The sequence below is a fragment of the Panthera uncia genome (genome assembly GCF_023721935.1).
Source record: "Panthera uncia isolate 11264 chromosome A1 unlocalized genomic scaffold, Puncia_PCG_1.0 HiC_scaffold_17, whole genome shotgun sequence".
NCBI classification, from domain to species: Eukaryota; Metazoa; Chordata; class Mammalia; order Carnivora; family Felidae; genus Panthera; species Panthera uncia.
Window position 1 is genome coordinate 48,208,953 of NW_026057577.1, and position 19,677 is coordinate 48,228,629.

A 19,677-nucleotide genomic window follows, 5' to 3' on the forward strand; every position below is an offset into this window, starting at 1 on the left:
GTGGTAATATGTATAGTTTGTTCCCTAGAAGTAAATGACTATCAGGTGAGTTCCTAGGCATGTCTGTTAACTCAAGAACAATGTATACAGGAAGGTGAATCTATGACAGCATTTGATAAAATACTAACAGCATTTACTCTAAGAAATGGTAGCAGTACCATAATTTTATTTTTCCCTGACAAGTTGTCTACCTTTAGATAAATGTTAACTCAAATTCAATGGAAAAAAGTGGACTATCATATGAATTTAACTTCTTTTGCCAACTTAGCAAATGACTAAAGACCGTTTTTCTTGAGAATTTCTAAGATGAGCTCCTGCATAATGATTAACTTTAATATAATGTGCTCAGAATGCCCAGCATTTCACTTCACAAACTTGAAATCATTCAGGGACTAGATAGGCAAGACTGTAGAATATGGTTAAGGACTCTGAACTGTAAGAAGATTCTAATTTAATTTTTTTAAGTTCTTTCCAAGCAAAATGTATATATACAAGTTGAACTTGGCCCAGTTCATTAGTTTGTAACCTCAAGCCTATCTTTTTCATAATTTATTGAAAATTTCTAAAAGTTATTTATAAGATAATAGATGAAACCCGAATTTCATAAGTAAATCAAGGGTCTGTGTGAGTTCCAATGAGGATGGCTCTATACATGACACTATTTGCTGTGTACAGTGAATATTTGACTTGGCACTGGGCTGAAAGTCACATACTCTTTTTGGCCTCCTCAATTTTTGACTAAGAACCTGATCTAACATTCAGAGCTGAATATAAGACTACCATTTAATTACCTTTTTTTTCCTTTAGCTGGTTTGTTTTGTTTTTAAATTCCACCTAGGAGTTCCTCTGACAGTTTTTTTAACATTTATTTATTTATGAGAGAGAGAGAGAAAGAGTGTGAGAGAACACAAGCAAGGGAGGGGCAGAAAGAGAGGGAGACACAGAATCCAAAGCAGGCTCCAGGCTCTGAGCTGTCAACGCAGAGCTTGAAGTGGGGCTCGAACCCACAACCATGAGATCATGACCTGAGCCAAAGTCAGATGTTTAACCAACTGAGCCACCCAGGCACTCCGTCTACTGGTTTGTTTGTTTTTTAAGCCTTGTTTTATTGGTATTTGCTCTTTTCCAGCCAACATTATGTGTAATTTTTGAGGTTCATTAATTTCTTATAAGACAGGAAATATTGCATTTTAAGTCTATTTGATAGGGGCATACTTTGGATCTTCCTTCAAATAATGAGATAGTTTTATATTACTAACAGGGCTTTCCCAGTTTGTGTTTAAGAATCTGCATTGTAATGAACTGTGCTTTATAGTAGTTTTCTTTGAGTCCATAAAATGATAGTGTTTCTTACCCACTGCTATCCCCACTTCCACCCCTGCTGATTTTTACCCTCTTTGAAAATATGAAGAAAACATATTTTTAAAAGGTTTCTTTTTTTAAATTTTTATTTATTTTTGATAGGGAGAGCATGTGGGCAAGTTGGGGAGGGGCAGAGAAAGGGGCACAGAGATCTGGAGCGAGCTGTGTGCTGTCCAGACAGCCAGATAAGGGGCTCGCTCTCAGGAGCTGTGAGATGATGACCTGAACCAAAGTCGGACACTTAACTCGCTGAGCCACTCAGGGGATCCTGAAGAAAATATATTTTTAATACCAGTTTGGGAACTTTTTATTTTTAATAGAGGGTTGTTTTTTACCAACCCCCTTATTGTCTCATACCATAAAAATCATAGAATCAGCAAAAACTAGCCACAATAAGACTTTGATACACAATGGAAATTTGAGCATATAATAAGCAAATAAGTTGGCTACATGTTTGGGTGAACTCAAAGACGCTTTCTAGAAGTTTTTTTTTTTTTTTTCTCTTTAATGTTTATTTTTGAGAGAGGGACAGAATTGGAAGCAGCTCCAGGCTCTGAGGTGTCAGCACAAAGCCTGATGCGGGGCTTGAACTCACGGACCGAGAGATCATGCCTTGAGCTGAAGTTGGACGCTTAACTGACTGAGCCACCCAGAAGCCCCTATAATTTTTAATTTAAATTCCAATTAGTTACCATACATGTAATATTAGTTTCAGGTGTATGAAAGAGTGGTTCAGTACTTCCATACAATACCTAGTGCTCAATACAACAGGTGCAGTCCTTCATCCTTTTCATGTATTTAACCCATGCTCCCACCCACCTCCTCTCTAGTAACCATTAATTTGTTCTCTATACAGGTCTGTTTCGTGGTTTGTCTCTTTTTTTTCCTTTTGCTTCTTTGTTTTGTTTTTTAAATTCCACATATGAGTGAAATCACGTGTTTTCAAGGACACTTTTAAAAAAGTTTCAAGATTTGAGAGTGTATTTTGTCTTAAGATTTAGCTTTTTCTGAAATGAAAAAAAAATGGGGAATAAAGACCACTTGGTGTTAAAAGTGAGCTTAGAGGGTGGCCTGGGTGGCTTAGTTGGTAAAGTGTTTGGCTTCAGCTCAGGTCATGATCTCATGGCTTGTGGGTTTGAGCCAACAGTCAGGCTCTGTGCTGATGGTATGGAGCCTGTTTGGGATTCTCTCTTCCCCTCTCTCTGTCCTTCCTCCAGTTGTGCTTTCTCTCTCAAAATAAATAAATGAATAAATGTAAAAAGTGAGCTTAGAGTGTTAGATATTTAGATTGTGAAAAACTGTATATATCATTTTTACAGCCCTTTTATATCCCCTTCAGGTTGTGCATAATTTATATCTGCTTTCCTAATTAAAAATGAACTGAAGAGCTTTCCCCATGAGATCAGGAACACTACAGGGATATCCACTGTCACCATTGTTGATTAACATAGTGTTGGAAATCCTAGCGTCAGCAGACAGCAAAATGAAGTAAAAGGCATCCAAATTGGCAAAGAAGAAGTCAAACTTATACTTTTTGCAGATGACATGATACTCTACATGGAAAACCCAAAAGACCCCACCAAAAAGCTGCTAGAACTGATACATGAATTCAGCAAAGTTGCAGGTTACAAAATCAATGTACAGAAAATTGGTTGCATTTCTATACACCAATAGTAAAGCAACAGAAAGAGAAATCAAGAAATCGATCCCATTTGCAATTGCACAAAGAACCATAGAATACCTAGGAATAAACCTAACCAAAGATGTTAAAGATCTGTATGCTGAAAACTATAGAAAACTTATGAAAGAAATTGAAGAAGACATAAAGAAATGGAAAAACTTTTCTTACTCATGAATTGGAAGAACAAATATTGTTAAAATGTCAGTAGTACCCAAAGCAATCTACAGTGCAATCCCAATCAAAATTGTACCGGCATCTTCTCAGACCTAGAACAGACAATCCTAAAATTTGTATGGAACCACAAAAGACCCTAAATAGCCAAAAAATGAAGTAGAAAGTTAGAAACAGCTACCCGAACACTTCCCATGCCAGGTCAATGATCTTTACCTGTTAAATATTCTGCTTGATATATAGTCCTGTTTTGAATTCCCATAAGATGTTTCTGGTAAGGCCTTACATTCTGGGTTTATGACCCTAAGCTTATAATTAATCATACAGAGAATTATTTTTTAATGTTTATTTATTTATGTTGAGAGAAAGAGAGCAGGAGAGGGGCAGAGAGAGAGAGAGAGAGAAAGAATCCCAAGCAGGCTCTGTGCTGCACAGAGCTCTGTCTCATAAACCCTGAGATTTTGACCTAAACCAAACCAACAGTCCTCTAATCAACTGAGCCACCCAATGCCCCCAGATAATTATTTTTGAATCAAGTGAATTTACCTGAGCTCAAATCTAATTCTGCCACCTGATATGTAGTCTTTTTAAAAAATTTATATACATATATATGTGTATGTGTATATATGTGTGTGTATGTATATGTATATATATATATATTTATATATTTAAATATATATGTATATATACAAATATATATATGTATATATATATTTATGTATACAAATCTATATTTTGAGAGCACATGGGGAAGAGGGAGAGGGATAATCTTAAGCAGGTTCCAGCCCAGGGTAGAGCCTGATGCAGGACTCCATCTCAGGACCTTGAGCGGAAATCAAATGTTCAATGCTTAACTGAGGCACCCAGGTGCCCCTATATAATCTTTTATAGGCAAATTATCCTCTGGAAGCATCATTCTTATGTATAAAAGGTGGACATTGGTACCAAATTTGTAGTCCTGAGACTTGAATGTGTGATATTTAGCACAGTCTAGCACTAGTAAATGCTCATTAAATATTAGATCTGCAAGTGATTTCAGAAATTTTAAGGTTAACATCTGTTACCTATATCAGCAGCTATCTATTTATATTATGATTTTACTTTATTTTATTTTATTTTATTTATTTTTTTTAATGTTTATTCATTTTTGAGACAGAGAGAGACAGACCATGAACAGGGTGGGTCAGAGAGAGAGAGGGAGACACAGAGTATGAAACAGGCTCCAGGCTCTGAGCTGTCAGCGCAGAGCCTGATGCGGGGCTCTAACCCACGAACTGCGAGATCATGACCTGAGCCGAAGTCGGACGCCCAACCGACTGAGCCACCCAGGCACCCCACTTTATTTTATTTTTAATTTTATTTTGTTTTTACTTTACTTAAGTACACTCTACACCCAGCATGGGGCTTGAACTTAGAACCCTGAGACCGAGAGCTACATGTTCTACCAACTGAGCCAGCCAGGCACCTCTCAAAAGCCATCTATTTAATATAATGTTGTTTAGTGCCCTTGGTTCATGAAACTTACATCTTCAAAATACCATTTACTTGAGGATTTGGATGAGTTGCTAATTCTTTCATTTGGCAAAGATCTATTGAATATACTAGGTGCCAGAACCTATGTCAAGCAACAAAGCCACAAAACTAAACATAATACATAAGAGCCTAAACCTCATGGACTTTGGATCATAGTGCTGTAAATAAGTACATATATCAGTCCATGATGAATACAAGGAGCTATGAAAGAAGTAGGTGAGCTGTTATTTCTTTTTGGAAAAGATGATGTTTAAGCTGAGACCAAGATGAGAAAGGTGTTAAATTTAATATGAATGATATAACTAGTTAGTAGTTAGGTGATACATGTTTGCATATGCTAATGAATACCACTTATACTGTGAATAACCATTTAGGCCAATAGTCTAAAGTTTTGGGGGTTTGATTTGAATGAACATTTTTTTTTAGAGTTTGTTTATTTTGAAAGAGAGAGAGACAGAGAGAGCATGAGCAGGGGAGGGGCAGAGAAGGAAAGAGAAAATCTCAAGCAGGCTCTGCACTGTCAATGCAGAGCCTGACAGGGGGCTTGAACCCACAAACCATGAGATAGATCATGACCAGAGACAAAACTAAGAGTTGGACACTTAACCAACTGAGTCACTTAGGTACCCCTGCATTTTCTGAAATATTTTACAAGTTTGTATGATTTTTAATGTTGTATTTTGGTCTTTATTTTGATGTGATCAAATGTCAGTCATTAGAAATAATTGAAAAAGATTTTCAGTAGATAGCATGTTTCAATAGTTTCAATAGTTAGGATGTCCTATCCACACTAAACTAAATTACATAAATTTTCCCTTTTTGTGCTTAATTTTTGCCTGTTAACTATTTGATATGTAGGCATTTTACTTGATATTTGAAATGAATTTGTATATTAATTTTTTAAATTTTTTCTAGATAGCTAAACAGTTCTAGCAGTTTATAATGTTGATTTCTTTGGCTGCATCCTAATCTTTTTTTTAAAACTAATATATCTGTATAGTCTTAAATTAATTGATTTTAGACTTAAATGTTTTACTATATGGTAAATCCAGTTCTTCCTCATTTTTTCCCATTAATTTCCTTAGCTTATTTTTACTTGTTTTTCTAAACTTAGACACATTCTTTTATGTCCCAAGAACAAATCTTAGTTTTAATTGGAATTTTAAAGAGCTATAGGTTAAGTGATACCTTTGTAATTTCTGTATAGGAAAATATTACTTACAGGTCCACTTATTGAACTTCCAGTGGCCAGTGATTAGAATTGAGAGAGAAAGCTCACAAAGATTCTTTTGGTGTAAAACTATGGTTTGGTGTTCAAAATGGTGCATCAAAACTTTTTTCTCTGTAAGGCTGATATTTTGTTCACAGTGAAGTCGCTCAGGATATTTTTTAAAGTCTTGTTCTCATATACCTTAAGCTTTAAAATTCCTTTATTTTCTACTTTTTCTATTATGTGGTATATTACATTTACAGTTTTATAATGAGGTTGTAAATAAATCATGTAAGATTTTTTGTTATAAATTACTATTTTAGTAATATTTAATAATAGTTTAGTGTTATTTGGGGAAGTACATAATATTATATTTAGGAAGCTTTTAGGTTATATTTGATGTTAGTATAGAATTGAAATATACTCTCAACTTGGGAATACTGGCCCAAAGCAATATTAATATTTTTGTTTCTTCTTTTTTTTTTAATTCACAGTGATGCGGTTAACTAAACCTACTTTATTCACCAATATTCCAGTAACGTGTGAAGAAAAGGACTTACCTGGTATGCTTTGTTCTGTTTGCACCTAGGGAAAAGTTGCAGCCTGGACTGCCTGTATTACCTAGCAATAAGCATAGTCTTGCCAGTCTCATGCTCTTTGCTGCATTCTTTATTGTCTGGTTTTATATGATATGAGTGGTGGCTTTCTAAGTGGTAGGTCTCACTCATAATTTCTTAGCCAAGAGACTGTTGCTATCCTATGGCAACAAGAGGAGTATATTCATAGTCATGATATTAAAATTTTATTTATCCTCAAATGTTCCATCAGCATGTGTATTAGCATTCCCTTTATTTAAAATTATTGGAGTTATCTATATTTTATATTTCATGACCTTCATTTTCCTTTATTTCTGAAGTGTTCATTCTCTGTGAAAGTAGAATTTTTTGGCACACATTTGTTGTAGTGAAGGTTACAAACTAAATTTTTTTTAATTAAATATTTCTCCCAGCTATTTCTTTAATGGAAGTAAAACTCACAACATAGATGTTAGAATTTTCTGTTTTTCTCTTTCTATAGGAGATCTCTTTAACCAACTCATGAGAGATGATCCTTCAACTGTAAATGGTGCAGAAATTTTAATGTTGGGAGAAATGTTGACTTTACCACAGAATTTTGGGTAAGAATGATAACATTGACATAAAGCATGCAACGGTACTTCAAAGCCATTACAAATTATGTTTTCATAAAATAACTATGGAATGGAAAAATACTCCTGTACATTTAAGTGGTGTAAAAAAAAAAAAGTTTTACCAAAATTATGCTATATGATTCGGGGCGGTTTTTACTTAAAAAAAGAAAGAAAGAAAGAAAAGAAACCTACCAAAATATGAATAGGGGTTTCTAGGATGATAAAATTTTAACTTTCTTCTTTAGATCTTACTGTATTTTTTAATGACCATGTATTCCTTTTATTTTAACTGACTTAATCTAAATGTCTTTCAGAAGCAACTTTTTGTTCACTTACACAGCTCTTTCCCAGCATAAGTTATCAGACTTATCTTTTTATTAGGAACTCTCAATTTTTATTCCTTCTTACTCCTAGCTCTTCTCTTATTCTAGTTTATTAATGAGGTAGAAGCTTGTGGTTTCACTGTGTTTGCAACTGAGAGTATTTAAGACCACATGGAATTTTTCAGGTTTTTAAAAAAAGGTTTACAGAATGTGACTAGTGTCTTGAAAGCTTGGAAATATATTCATATAAAAAATTCATGTAAAATATTTTTGTGTTTTTTTTGTAATACATATTTATAAACATGTATTTTTATAAAATATACTTCAATAAAAGCATAAGGTAAATCCAGTAATCATTATTTGTATTAGAACAACTTAGAAAAATAAAACAAATTGGTAAAAAATACTGATATCAATTACTTGGGTCTCCTCTAGATTCAGGGAATAAGTTATTTCAAAAATTGTCTTTTTCTAGCCTCTTAAGTAATTAGTCAAAAGACCTTTAACATGTATCTGATTTTAGTGGCTTATATCTGAGGAAACTGGCTGTGCAGTAGTTGAGGGCTAGATATATATCATGTTTTATAGAATAAGTCAGTATTTTGAATTGTACTGGGTAATGAATGAGCTGTCTAAAGGACACAAAGGAATGCTGAAGCGGTATTTCAACTGATTTCTATCCTTTAGTAAATTCTTCTCCATTTAAAGTTCTCAGTGGTGTTCAAGTAGAATATTTGTGTTAAAACTCGAATGCATTTCTGCCTAAAAGTTTATTTTATTTCACAGGAATATATTTTTGGGAGAGACCTTTTCCAGTTATATCAGCGTTCATAATGATAGCAATCAAGTTGTTAAAGATATATTAGTAAAAGTAAGTGGCATTCTTGTTTGGGATATATATTTTTTTAGCTTGTTAATTTCTATTCTTATGTTTCTGAAACTTCATTAAAATGCATTTGATACTGGACTTCTTAATTGTCATTAACAACAAGCATTAACTGAACTCCTAAAGCTTTAAGATACTATGCTAAGCACAGAATTATTTTTCCTTGTCTTCCAAGGTTTGATAGCTTGGGTGAGAAAATGTACCAGTCACGGATGTAAATTTTTGTTAATAATTTGTAATAAACATAATAAAATTTGAAAGAGGAGGACAGATCACAGAGGATTGCATCAATCACAAAGGCCTATTGGAAGAGAAGGAACACAACAGGATCTTTAAAGAATGGTGGGATTTAGAGAAAAAGAGGGACATGATAATCAGGAGCAGAGGCATAGGAATCCATAATGTGTTCTTGTAGCAGTGAACAGAATTCACTTGATAGAAGTAGGTAAGGTTAGGGGGGCCTGGGTGGCTCAGTCGGTTAAGCGTCCAACTTTGGCTCAGGTCATGTTCTCACCGTTGGTTAGTTCGAGTCCCACATCGGGCTCTGTGCTATCAGTGCTGAGCCTGCTTCCAATCCTCTGTCCTCCTCTCTCTGTGTCCCTTGCCTGCTCACTCTCTCTTTCTCACAAATAAACAAAAACAAAAAACAAAACAAAAAAAAAAAAAACAAAAAAAAAAAAAAAGAAGAAGAAGAAGAAGAAGAAATAGGTAAAGTTATAGAGATGTGTAGTAGCCATAAAGTGGAGTATCTTGAAAGGTTATAGCTGAAGGTTTTAGCCTTTTTTTTCTTTTTTAAATTTAAGGCAGTGGGCAGTCAGCAAAGATATTCACACTGTGTTGGAAGATTGATATGAAAGCATTATATGGGATAGTTTATAGCAAATACATCAGTTAGAAGATTGTTGCATTAGTTTAGAGATCAAGGGATAGGTGAGGCACCTGAGTGGCTCAGTTGGTTAAGCGTCTGACTTTGGCTCAGGCCATGATCTCATGGTTCACTGGTTCAAGTCTTGCATCAGGCTCTGTGCTAACAGCCCAGAGCCTGGAGCCTGCTTCAGATTCTGTGTTTCCCTCTCTCTCTGTCCCTCCCCCATTCATGCTCTGTCTCTCAGAAATAAATAAAACACTAAAAAAAATTTTTTTAATAAAAAAGAAGTCAAGAGGTAGACTATGCTAACTCAAACAATCTGAAATTTATTCAGAAAGAGAAAGGACATAAAGTAAAAATTTACTGTAGGTCAGAGAGAAGGCACCAAAGCTGTCTTCACATGGTGAGTTTAGATTACTAGAGCATTGCCAAAAGGGAAGTCCAATGAAAATGAGCCTGAAATGGCTCCTGTGTGGTTCAGTCGGTTGAGCGTTTGACTTTAGCTGAGGTCATGATCTCCAGGGTTTGTGAGTTTGAGCCCCACATTGGGCTCCCTGCTGTCAGCGCAGAGACCTTTGGATCCTCTATCCCCCTCTCTTTCTGCTCCTCCCCCACTTACACTCTCTCTTTCAAAAATAAACATTAAAAAAATATGAGCTTGAAAATATCAGCAAGTATTAGAATTGAAAAGGTCCTCAGAGAGCCAATAATGCCAAATTTCATATATTACCCAACTTCCAGAAACCGGATGCAAAATGTATGTTTGTTATACTGTGAATGGAGTTTCTGCCTTGTATTAGGTCGGGTTGGCAGACTATATAGCATGTTGGCCAAATTTGGTCTCTTGCCTGTTGTTATAGGGCCTTTGCACTAGGAATGGTTTCTTCATTCTCAAATGATTGAAAAGAAATAATCTTACTTTGTTAGGTGAAAATTATATGAAATTCAAATGTCAGTCTCCATGAATAAAGTTTTATTGGCACCCAGCCACAGTCATTCATTTATGTGTCATCTGTGGCACATTTCAAGCTACAACTGGGGAGTTCTAAAGTCTAAAGTATTTGGTATCTGAGCTTTAAAGGAAAAGTTTGCCAGCTTCTACATTTATTATGAAAAGGTCTGACTCTGAGAACTTTGAGAACATACACTTTTTTCCTGGCATTTCAGTAAAGGATGAATTTATTTTCATAAGGTGAGTGAATCAGCAAATGCATATGATTTAAGTTAATGTTGAAAAGAACAAACAATATAATAGCATACTTACTGTAAAATATGTATTTATATTTCTCTTGGCTTTATTCAATTTTAATTTCCATAAAGATAGGGGTGTTTAATAATAATAGTAGCTAATGTTTATTGAACAGTGCAGTGCCCACCCAAGAGTTATCTTAGTTTCTCAGGTAAGACATTAAGATTCACGATATGCACAGAAGCCATTTTTGACTTAAAAATAACTTAAGAGGATATAGGTCAGGAAGCACAGCATAATATTCACCTATATTTTCATTTTTATGTTGTCTATCAAATTTTAGGTGTGGATATTTTGGTTGCTTAATAAAAGATTTAGATAATTTTCCTTCATTTTCAGTGCCTTGGAGCAATATATTTGGAGCATTTAGACTATCTGGTTTTTGTAGGGTGTATAGAATTCTGTGAAATCTTATGGACTTGTGTGTCTTATAGGGGAAGTTTCTTGATAGCATTTGCACTTTCATTCCTGTGATCAGTTTGTTTAAGCTTTTTATGTCTAATATTATATAACAGTTTGTGAGACTGTTTCATTCTAGGAAATGATTCACTTGAGGTAGATTTTCAAATTTATTTGCATATAGGTCTGCAAAGTAGTCTCTTAAAAATTTCTTCTCTTTTGGTGTTACTTTCCCCTGGTTATTCCTTATTTTATATAATTTTGCTTCCTTTATTTTTTCCTCTTGATTAAACTAGCTCTTGGTTCATATATTTTAATTTTTTTTTCAAAAAAGGAATTTTTGTTATTGATATTTAATGTTTTTTCTCTACCTCATTGATTTTTGCTTTTAATGAGCTCCTTTCTTGTGCTTCTGATTATTTACCTTGTTCTTTTCTAGCTTTTCATCTAGGGATTTAATTTTTAAGTTTTTATTCTTTTATTTCTGTTGATAAAAGTGAATTTTCTTCTGATTGACTGCTTTAAATATATCCTGCAGATTCTGATATGTAGCGTTTTCATTATGATTATTTTTAAAGAATTCTATCATTTTATTTGTATTTCCTCTTTTACCCAAGAGTTGTTTAATAGGTTTTTCAGATAGTAAACTGTTGTTTGATAGGCTTTTTTGTTCTCTAATGTTAATGATCTATAGTTTAATTGCATCATAATCAGTTTTGTTATTGTTTTATTCCAGTAGAACTTGTTAATGTTTTCTTTGTGACCTAATATTAATTTTTAATGAATATCGTATATGTATTTGAGAAGAAGGTGTATTTTCTATTATCCATGGTAAAGTTAGATATGTACTGTTGGTGTTGTTAGGTCTCCTGTACCTTTACTTCCCTTTTTTTTTTTTTTTTTGGTGAGCTTGATTTTATACTGAAAGTGACATGTTAATCTCATATTGTTAATGTGTTTCTATTTATATCTTTTATACTTTGTACTTTATAAAGGCAATGCTGTTTGGTTCATAGGTATTTATACTTATTCTTCATTTTGAATTACGGCTTATAGCACTAAAAGTTTCCTCCTTTGCCATGCTTTTTGGCTTGAATCTTAGTTGTGGTGTCTATATCCCTATCCCTGTTTTGTTACTGTTTCCATTTGCCTCAAGTGCTTTTGTCCATCTTTTTAATTTTAGCCTTTAGCAATTATTTTTATTTATGTCTCTTTTATACAACATATAATTGGGTCATTGTGAGCTGTATGGGATTTTTTATTAGATGAATTAAGTGCACTCACATGTATGTGTAAGTTTATGTGCTTGATTTCCAATATGTCACATTATTTTCTATTTAAATATTAAGTGTATTATATTCTAACTGCTATGGGTTTTTTCTTCACACAACGTGTTTTCATTATTTTCAAATAATTTTTGTATATAGGAAGGTTTTTATTTTTGTTTTAGTTTTTGCCTTTATATTTATGCCTTTTATGATATTTCCCCTTACCTGTTTCTTACTTAACTGCTTACTGTAAAGCTTTTAGTCTTTAATATCATCCTTTATCTCTTACCTGTTGCTTATACCACTTTCCTTTTTCCTTTTCCCTTTTCTCATCTCTTCCCATTTTTATTTGCATATTGATTGGACAGAGATTTCTCAAGTAGATTGCTCAGGACATGCTTGTGGGTATAATATTCTCTGAGCCTTTACATGTTCAAAAATGGTTCTATACTTGGGGTGCCTGGGTAGCTCAGTCGGTTAAGCATCTGACTTCGCTCAGGTCATGATCTCACAGTTTGTGAGTTCGAGCCCTGCGTCGGGCTCTGTGCTGATGGCTTGGAGCCTGGAGCCTGCTTCAGATTCTGTGTCTCCCTCTCTCTGCCCCTCACCCGCTCACACTCTGTCTCTCTCTGTCTCTCAAAACTAAATAAACATTAAAAAAATTTTTTTTTAAACGGTTCTATACTTGAAGGACAGTTTGGCTGGATATAAAATCCTTTGTTTACATTTTCTTTGTGTTTTCTGAAAATGCTACTCCTTTGTTACTTAGCTATATATGTTGTGGGGTTTTTTTTTCTCTTTTTAAATGTTTATTTTTATTTTTGAGAGAAAGTGTGAGCAGGGGTGGGGCAGAGAGAGAGAGGGAGACAAAGGATCCCAACCAGGCTCTACACTGACAGCAACAAGCCCAGTTCAGGGCTCAAACTCACAAACCACAAGATCATGACCTGAGCCAAAATCAGACACTCAGCTGAGCCACCCAGGTTCCCCTGTATATGTTATTTTTGAGGGGACTAATGCCAGTCTAATTTTTTTGCTTTTTAAGTTATTTGATAATTTTTTCCTGGTGGCCCTGGGGATTTTTTTTTTTCTGTAGGTTTTAGAATTGGTCTTTTGATATAATATCTTTGATACCAAGTGGACTCTTTCAAAATGTAGATTTAGATCTGTTATGAGTATGAGAAATAGCTTGTAAAAATTTGGTATGTGTATACTTATAGGTAATTTGAAGTTTGGACATTTGCTGCCTTCTGATTATACAAACACAAGGTTTAATATAGATTTATTTGCTTTTGTTGTGTGTTTTGTTTCTGTTTTGAGGATGACTTGAGAAGTTCACAATTACACTGCTGCTATTACCTCAGCTACCCAGAATTCTACCCTCAAAGCTTTAACTTTTTTTTAAGGTTATTCATTTATTTTTGAGAGAGAGAGAGAGAGCATGAGCAGGGGAGGGGCAGAGAGAGAGGGAGAAAATCCAAAGCAGGCTCCACACTGTCAGCAAAGAGCCCCACTCAATGTGGGGCTGGAACTTACAGACTGTGAAATTGTGAGCTGAGCCAAAGTCAGATGCTTAACTGACTGAGCCACCCAGGTGTCTCAAAGCTTTAATTTTGTATAGCTCTTCAATTTTGGAATCCTGGAAAAGAGACTGTGAATCTGTACTTTTTTTATTCTTTTACTATCAGCTTAGTGTTGTTTTTGAGAATAAATATGCTTATAATAATCTACCATGTTTAACTAGAAACCACTAGGGTTTTTTTGTTTTTGTTTTTGTTTTTTTTTTGGGGGGGGGGCAAGTGAGTAAGGGGCAAAGAAAGAGAGAGAAAGAGAGAGAGAGAGAGAGAAGCAGGCCTCATCTCAAGCAGGACTTGAACTCATGAACCCTGAGATCATGACCTGAGCCGAAGTCAGATGCTTAACCAACTGAGCCATAAGTTTTTTGTTTTTTTTTAAAAATGTTTATCTTGAGAGAGAGAAAGCATGTGCGTGAGTGGAGGAGGGAGAGAGAGAATCCCAAGCAAGACCCATGTCATCAGCACAGAGCCCGACGTTGGCCTTGATCCCACAAACCGTGAGTGAGATCATGACTTGAACCAAAATCAAAAGTCAGATGCCTAACCGACTGAGTCACCCAGGCACCCCTATTTGTTTGGTTTTTAATGGATAAAAAAAATTCCGTGTCTGAAAACTTTAGCATGCTACATAAAAAAAATAGTGTTCTATAAACAAAAACAATGTACTTAGTGTACTATAAACGAAAAATAATAGATAACCCTTATGGTCTATACCAGTAGTTTATTAATATCATCTGGAGGGCTTGTTAAAATGCTGATTGCTGAGGCTTATTCCCAGAGTTTCTGATTTGATCGGTCTGAAATGGTGCCCAAGAATTTCTATTTCTAACATGTTCCAGGTACATTCTTAGTTGCTAGAGTTATAGCAGGAAACAAAACAGACAAGGCCTCTATTCTCTTGAAGCTTATTCTAGATCTTTGAAATTTTTTTCTCTCTTCCTGAATATAAATCCCTTAATTATACCAAACTCTTTCTTTTTTTTTAATTAAAAAAAATTTTTTTTACTGTTTATTTATTTTTGAGAGAGGGAGAGAGAGAGTCGGGGGGGGGCGGAGGGGGAGCAGAGAGAGGGAGACAGAGGATCCAAAGCGGTCTCTGTGCTGACAGCAAGGAACCCCATGCAGGGCACAAACCCATGAATCATAGATCATGACCTGAGCTGAAGTTGAATGTTTAACCAATTGAGCCAACCACAGGCGCCCCCCAAACTCTTTCTTAATGGCCTCTGAAGACTTACCTGAAATGCTTCCTTCTCTCCTCACCTTCCCCTTGGCCTGTTCAAATTCTACTCATCCAAAAACGAATTTGCAGCATAGAGCCTATCCTGCATTTTAAATTGTATTCTTCTACCCCAAGCCAGCCTTCCATTTCTTCTATTATTTTCCCCAAACATTTCAATTCAGCAGGGGCAGGGATTTTGGTCTGTTTTGTTTACTGATGTTTCTCCAGCTCCTGGAGAAGTCTTGGCAGAGGGAATAAGGAAATAAATGTTTGGTGCAGCACTATTTATAATAGTGAAAAAGGAGAAAGATAAAAGTGTTCAGCCATATACAAATTAATACTGTTATTATGATTAATGTTTACAAAATGACACACAGGAAAACATATTGGACAGAAAGTCCATGAGTTTGGCTGTTTCTTTTTTTCCCTCTTCTCTGATTTCTAAAATGTTTAAGAAATTTTTAATCTCAGCCCCATTACTTATTAGTTGTATAATCTTGGGGAAGTTGTTACTTCTCTGTGCCTTGGAGGAATAGTAGGACTAGTAGGAATAGTATGACTATTAGGAATATAGGAATAGGAATAGCACAATTACCTACTTTAGGATTGTGACTATTGAGTGAGTAATGTGCTTAGAGCAAGGCCTTGCACATGGAAGGTGCCCAATAAATTTTTGTACTACTATTCTATAACTGAATATAATGACCAAAGACATAGCACTAATAAGTATCCCACTTCAAAGTGCCTAGTATTAAGAACGTTAGATTAGAATTAACTATAGAAAATGTTAGTTTTTTTTTTTTTAAAGAAACAGAAACTTGGAATCCTAACTTTTATGTAAAAACCTTCCCAATCCCCATGACCGAACGTGATCTTCACTTTCTCTGAATTTTTCTTAACATTTCCTTCAAAGTGTTATCATAACTTCATTCAGTGTTTAACAGATATTTCTTAATTGCCTACCATGATGTCAGGCATCAGGTTGTAGTAGTGAGCAACAGAAGATAGAGGTTCCTGCCTTCACAAACCTTACATTTCTGGTAGGGTAGGCAGAAACAGGGATACAAAATCATGTAAATAAGGTAACTATAGATTGTGGTAAATGTTACAAGGGAAGTTAAGTTTGAATGTGACAAAGTAAGTGAGATTAAGGGAGAATGCCATTTATGACAGAGTGAGAAGTGTTCAAAAAGAAAGAAAAAGGGGAATAAAATAGAAAGCAACTGGGTGTTAATTTAGAGAAGGTAGTCCTTTCTTCGTTGATGACTTTAATGCTGATTTCTAGTTGTACAGATAACATCTAATAATGTTTTGAATAGTTATTTTTATTTTAGTATTATATACACACATCTATCTGTATTTGTTTCTGGAATACCCATCTGTATATGTGTTTTACAACCATATGTTCATATTGATGCCTCAAATTCCAACTCAGCATCAAAAGTTCATTGCAGCCTTTTCCATTTTTTTATTTGTACTTTCTTTTTCTCCAAAAGTGAGAAACTTCTCTCTTGTTATCCATATTTTTTTGTTTAGTCTTAGCATACACATAACCGTTTCAGAATTGCTAATCCATAACCTGTGAACAAGCAAATGTACTAGCTAGAGTACATTCTAGCTAGTGTACCATTCTTTTTGTCTCTAGCTTTTGTTTGCCAGACTTACTTACGTTAGTTCATTTTTTGTCACCCTTTCCCCCTGACTATGATTGTGTTCATTTGGTACTGTTTGTGTTCCATTCCACATTCCCCCTGCCCTCCTGGCTGATTGTATTTAATTTTGGTGCGAGTGTGTGAACCATTACCATGGTTCTAAGCTTCAGAACTAAGTAGAAATATTGCCACCAAGAAGTATTGCTCCCCCTCAATCCTACTTCCTTGTTCCTGTTCCCTTGGTCTTTTCACCCATACCTATCCACACCCTGTAGTGAACCAGTCTCATTTGGATTTTTCTGCCTCTTTCTTTCAAGGCTGATCTTCAGACAAGTTCTCAGCGTTTAAATCTTTCAGCCTCCAATGCTGCAGTGGCTGAACTTAAACCTGATTGTTGTATTGATGATGTCATACATCATGAAGTAAAGGAAATTGGAACACACATGTAAGGATTAATTTTACTAGTTCTCAAAGGCTTTTTCTTATATATGCCAGTATTTGAAATTTTTGCTGTATGCCCACTTATCATTAAACCCTAAGACCCTACTTCAGAAGGAATTTTATGTTCCAGGTTTACATGCTTACCAGAAACAAACTTTAAACAAAATGTTTGTTTCGTAAGGAAAAATATCTTAATTTATTTTCATTTATTTCTAGTTTCCTGTTTGCATCTATAGACAGCCCTATCCAAAAAATAACAAGCCATGCAAACATTTTTTTTTTTGAAGAATAAATATTTTATTTTATTTTATTTTTTTATTATTTTTTTTTATTTTTTAATATATGAAATTTACTGTCAAATTGGTTTCCATACAACACCCAGTGCTCATCCCAAAAGGTGCCCTCCTCAATACCCATCACCCACCCTGCCCTCCCTCCCACCCCCCATCAACCCTCAGTTTGTTCTCAGTTTTTAACAGTCTCTTATGCTTTGGCTCTCTCCCACTCTAACCTCTTTTTTTTTTTTTTCCTTCCCCTCCCCCATGGGTTTCTGTTATGTTTCTCAGGATCCACATAAGAGTGAAACCATATGGTATCTGTCTTTCTCTGTATGGCTTATTTCACTTAGCATCACACTCTCCAGTTCCATCCATGTTGCTACAAAAGGCCATATTTCATTTTTTCTCATTGCCACGTAGTATTCCATTGTGTATATAAACCACAATTTCTTTATCCATTCATCAGTTGATGGACATTTAGGCTCTTTCCATAATTTGGCTATTGTTGAGAGTGCCACTATAAACATTGGGGTACAGGTGCCCCTATGCATCAGTACTCCTGTATCCCTTGGATAAATTCCTAGCAGTGCTATTGCTGGGTCATAGGGTAGGTCTATTTTTAATTTTCTGAGGAACCTCCACACTGCTTTCCAGAGCAGCTGCACCAATTTGCATTCCCACCAACAGTGCAAGAGGGTTCCTGTTTCTCCACATCCTCTCCAGCATCTATAGTCTCCTGATTTCTTCATTTTGGCCACTCTGACTGGCGTGAGGTGGTATCTGAGTGTGGTTTTGATTTGTATTTCCCTGATGAGGAGCGACGTTGAACATCTTTTCATGTGCCTGTTGGCCATCCGGATGTCTTCTTTAGAGAAGTGTCTATTCATGTTTTCTGCCCATTTCTTCACTGGGTTATTTGTTTTTCGGGTGTGGAGTTTGATGAGCTCTTTATAGATTTTGGATACTAGCCCTTTGTCCGATGTGTCATTTGCAAATATCTTTTCCCATTCCGTTGGTTGCCTTTTAGTTTTGTTGGTTGTTTCCTTTGCTGTGCAGAAGCTTTTTATCTTCATAAGGTCCCAGTAATTCACTTTTGCTTTTAATTCCCTTGCCTTTGGGGATGTGTCGAGTAAGAGATTGCTACGGCTGAGGTCAGAGAGGTCTTTTCCTGCTTTCTCCTCTAAGGTTTTGATGGTTTCCTGTCTCACATTCAGGTCCTTTATCCATTTTGAGTTTATTTTTGTGAATGGTGTGAGAAAGTGGTCTAGTTTCAACCTTCTGCATGTTGCTGTCCAGTTCTCCCAGCACCATTTGTTAAAGAGACTGTCTTTTTTCCATTGGATGTTCTTTCCTGCTTTGTCAAAGATGAGTTGGCCATACGTTTGTGGGTCTAGTTCTGGGGTTTCTATTCTATTCCATTGGTCTATGTGTCTGTTTTTATGCCAATACCATGCTGTCTTGATGATGACAGCTTTGTAGTAGAGGCTAAAGTCTGGGATTGTGATGCCTCCTGCTTTGGTCTTCTTCAAAATGACTTTGGCTATTCGGGGCCTTTTGTGGTTCCATATGAATTTTAGGATTGCTTGTTCTAGTTTCGAGAAGAATGCTGGTGCAATTTTGATTGGGATTGCATTGAATGTGTAGATAGCTTTGGGTAGTATTGACATTTTGACAATATTTATTCTTCCAATCCATGAGCAGGGAATGTCTTTCCATTTCTTTATATCTTCTTCAATTACCTGCATAAGCTTTCTATAGTTTTCAGCATACAGATCTTTTACATCTTTGGTTAGATTTATTCCTAGGTATTTTATGCTTCTTGGTGCAATTGTGAATGGGATCAGTTTCTTCATTTGTCTTTCTGTTGCTTCATTGTTAGTGTATAAGAATGCAACTGATTTCTGCACATTGATTTTGTATCCTGCAACTTTGCTGAATTCATGTATCAGTTCTAGCAGACTTTTGGTGGAGTCTATCGGATTTTCCATGTATAATATCATGTCATCTGCAAAAAGCGAAAGCTTGACTTCATCTTTGCCAATTTTGATGCCTTTGATTTCCTTTTGTTGTCTGATTGCTGATGCTAGAACTTCCAGCACTATATTAAACAACAGCGGTGAGAGTGGGCATCCCTGTCGTGTTCCTGATCTCAGGGAAAAAGCTCTCAGTTTTTCCCCGTTGAGGATGATGTTAGCTGTGGGCTTTTCATAAATGGCCTTTATGATCTTTAAGTATGTTCCTTCTATCCCGACTTTCTCAAGGGTTTTTATTAAGAAAGGGTGCTGGATTTTGTCAAAGGCCTTTTCTGCATCGATTGACAGGATCATATGGTTCTTCTCTTTTTTTTTGTTAATGTGATGTATCACGT

General features: G+C 35.4%; 1 protein-coding gene across 4 annotated transcripts in view; it reads left to right on the plus strand.

Moving 5' to 3' along the window:
- TRAPPC13 (trafficking protein particle complex subunit 13) overlaps positions 1 to 19,677 on the plus strand; it is a 45,438-nt gene that overhangs the window by 4,034 nt on the left and 21,727 nt on the right. For all 4 annotated transcript variants that reach the window (XM_049649547.1, XM_049649548.1, XM_049649549.1 and 1 more), the window contains exons 2-5: positions 6,452 to 6,520; positions 7,035 to 7,134; positions 8,256 to 8,340; positions 16,908 to 17,035. In XM_049649547.1, coding sequence (XP_049505504.1) covers positions 6,452 to 6,520; positions 7,035 to 7,134; positions 8,256 to 8,340; positions 16,908 to 17,035 — 382 coding nt within the window. The remainder of the gene's footprint in view (positions 1 to 6,451; positions 6,521 to 7,034; positions 7,135 to 8,255; positions 8,341 to 16,907; positions 17,036 to 19,677) is intronic.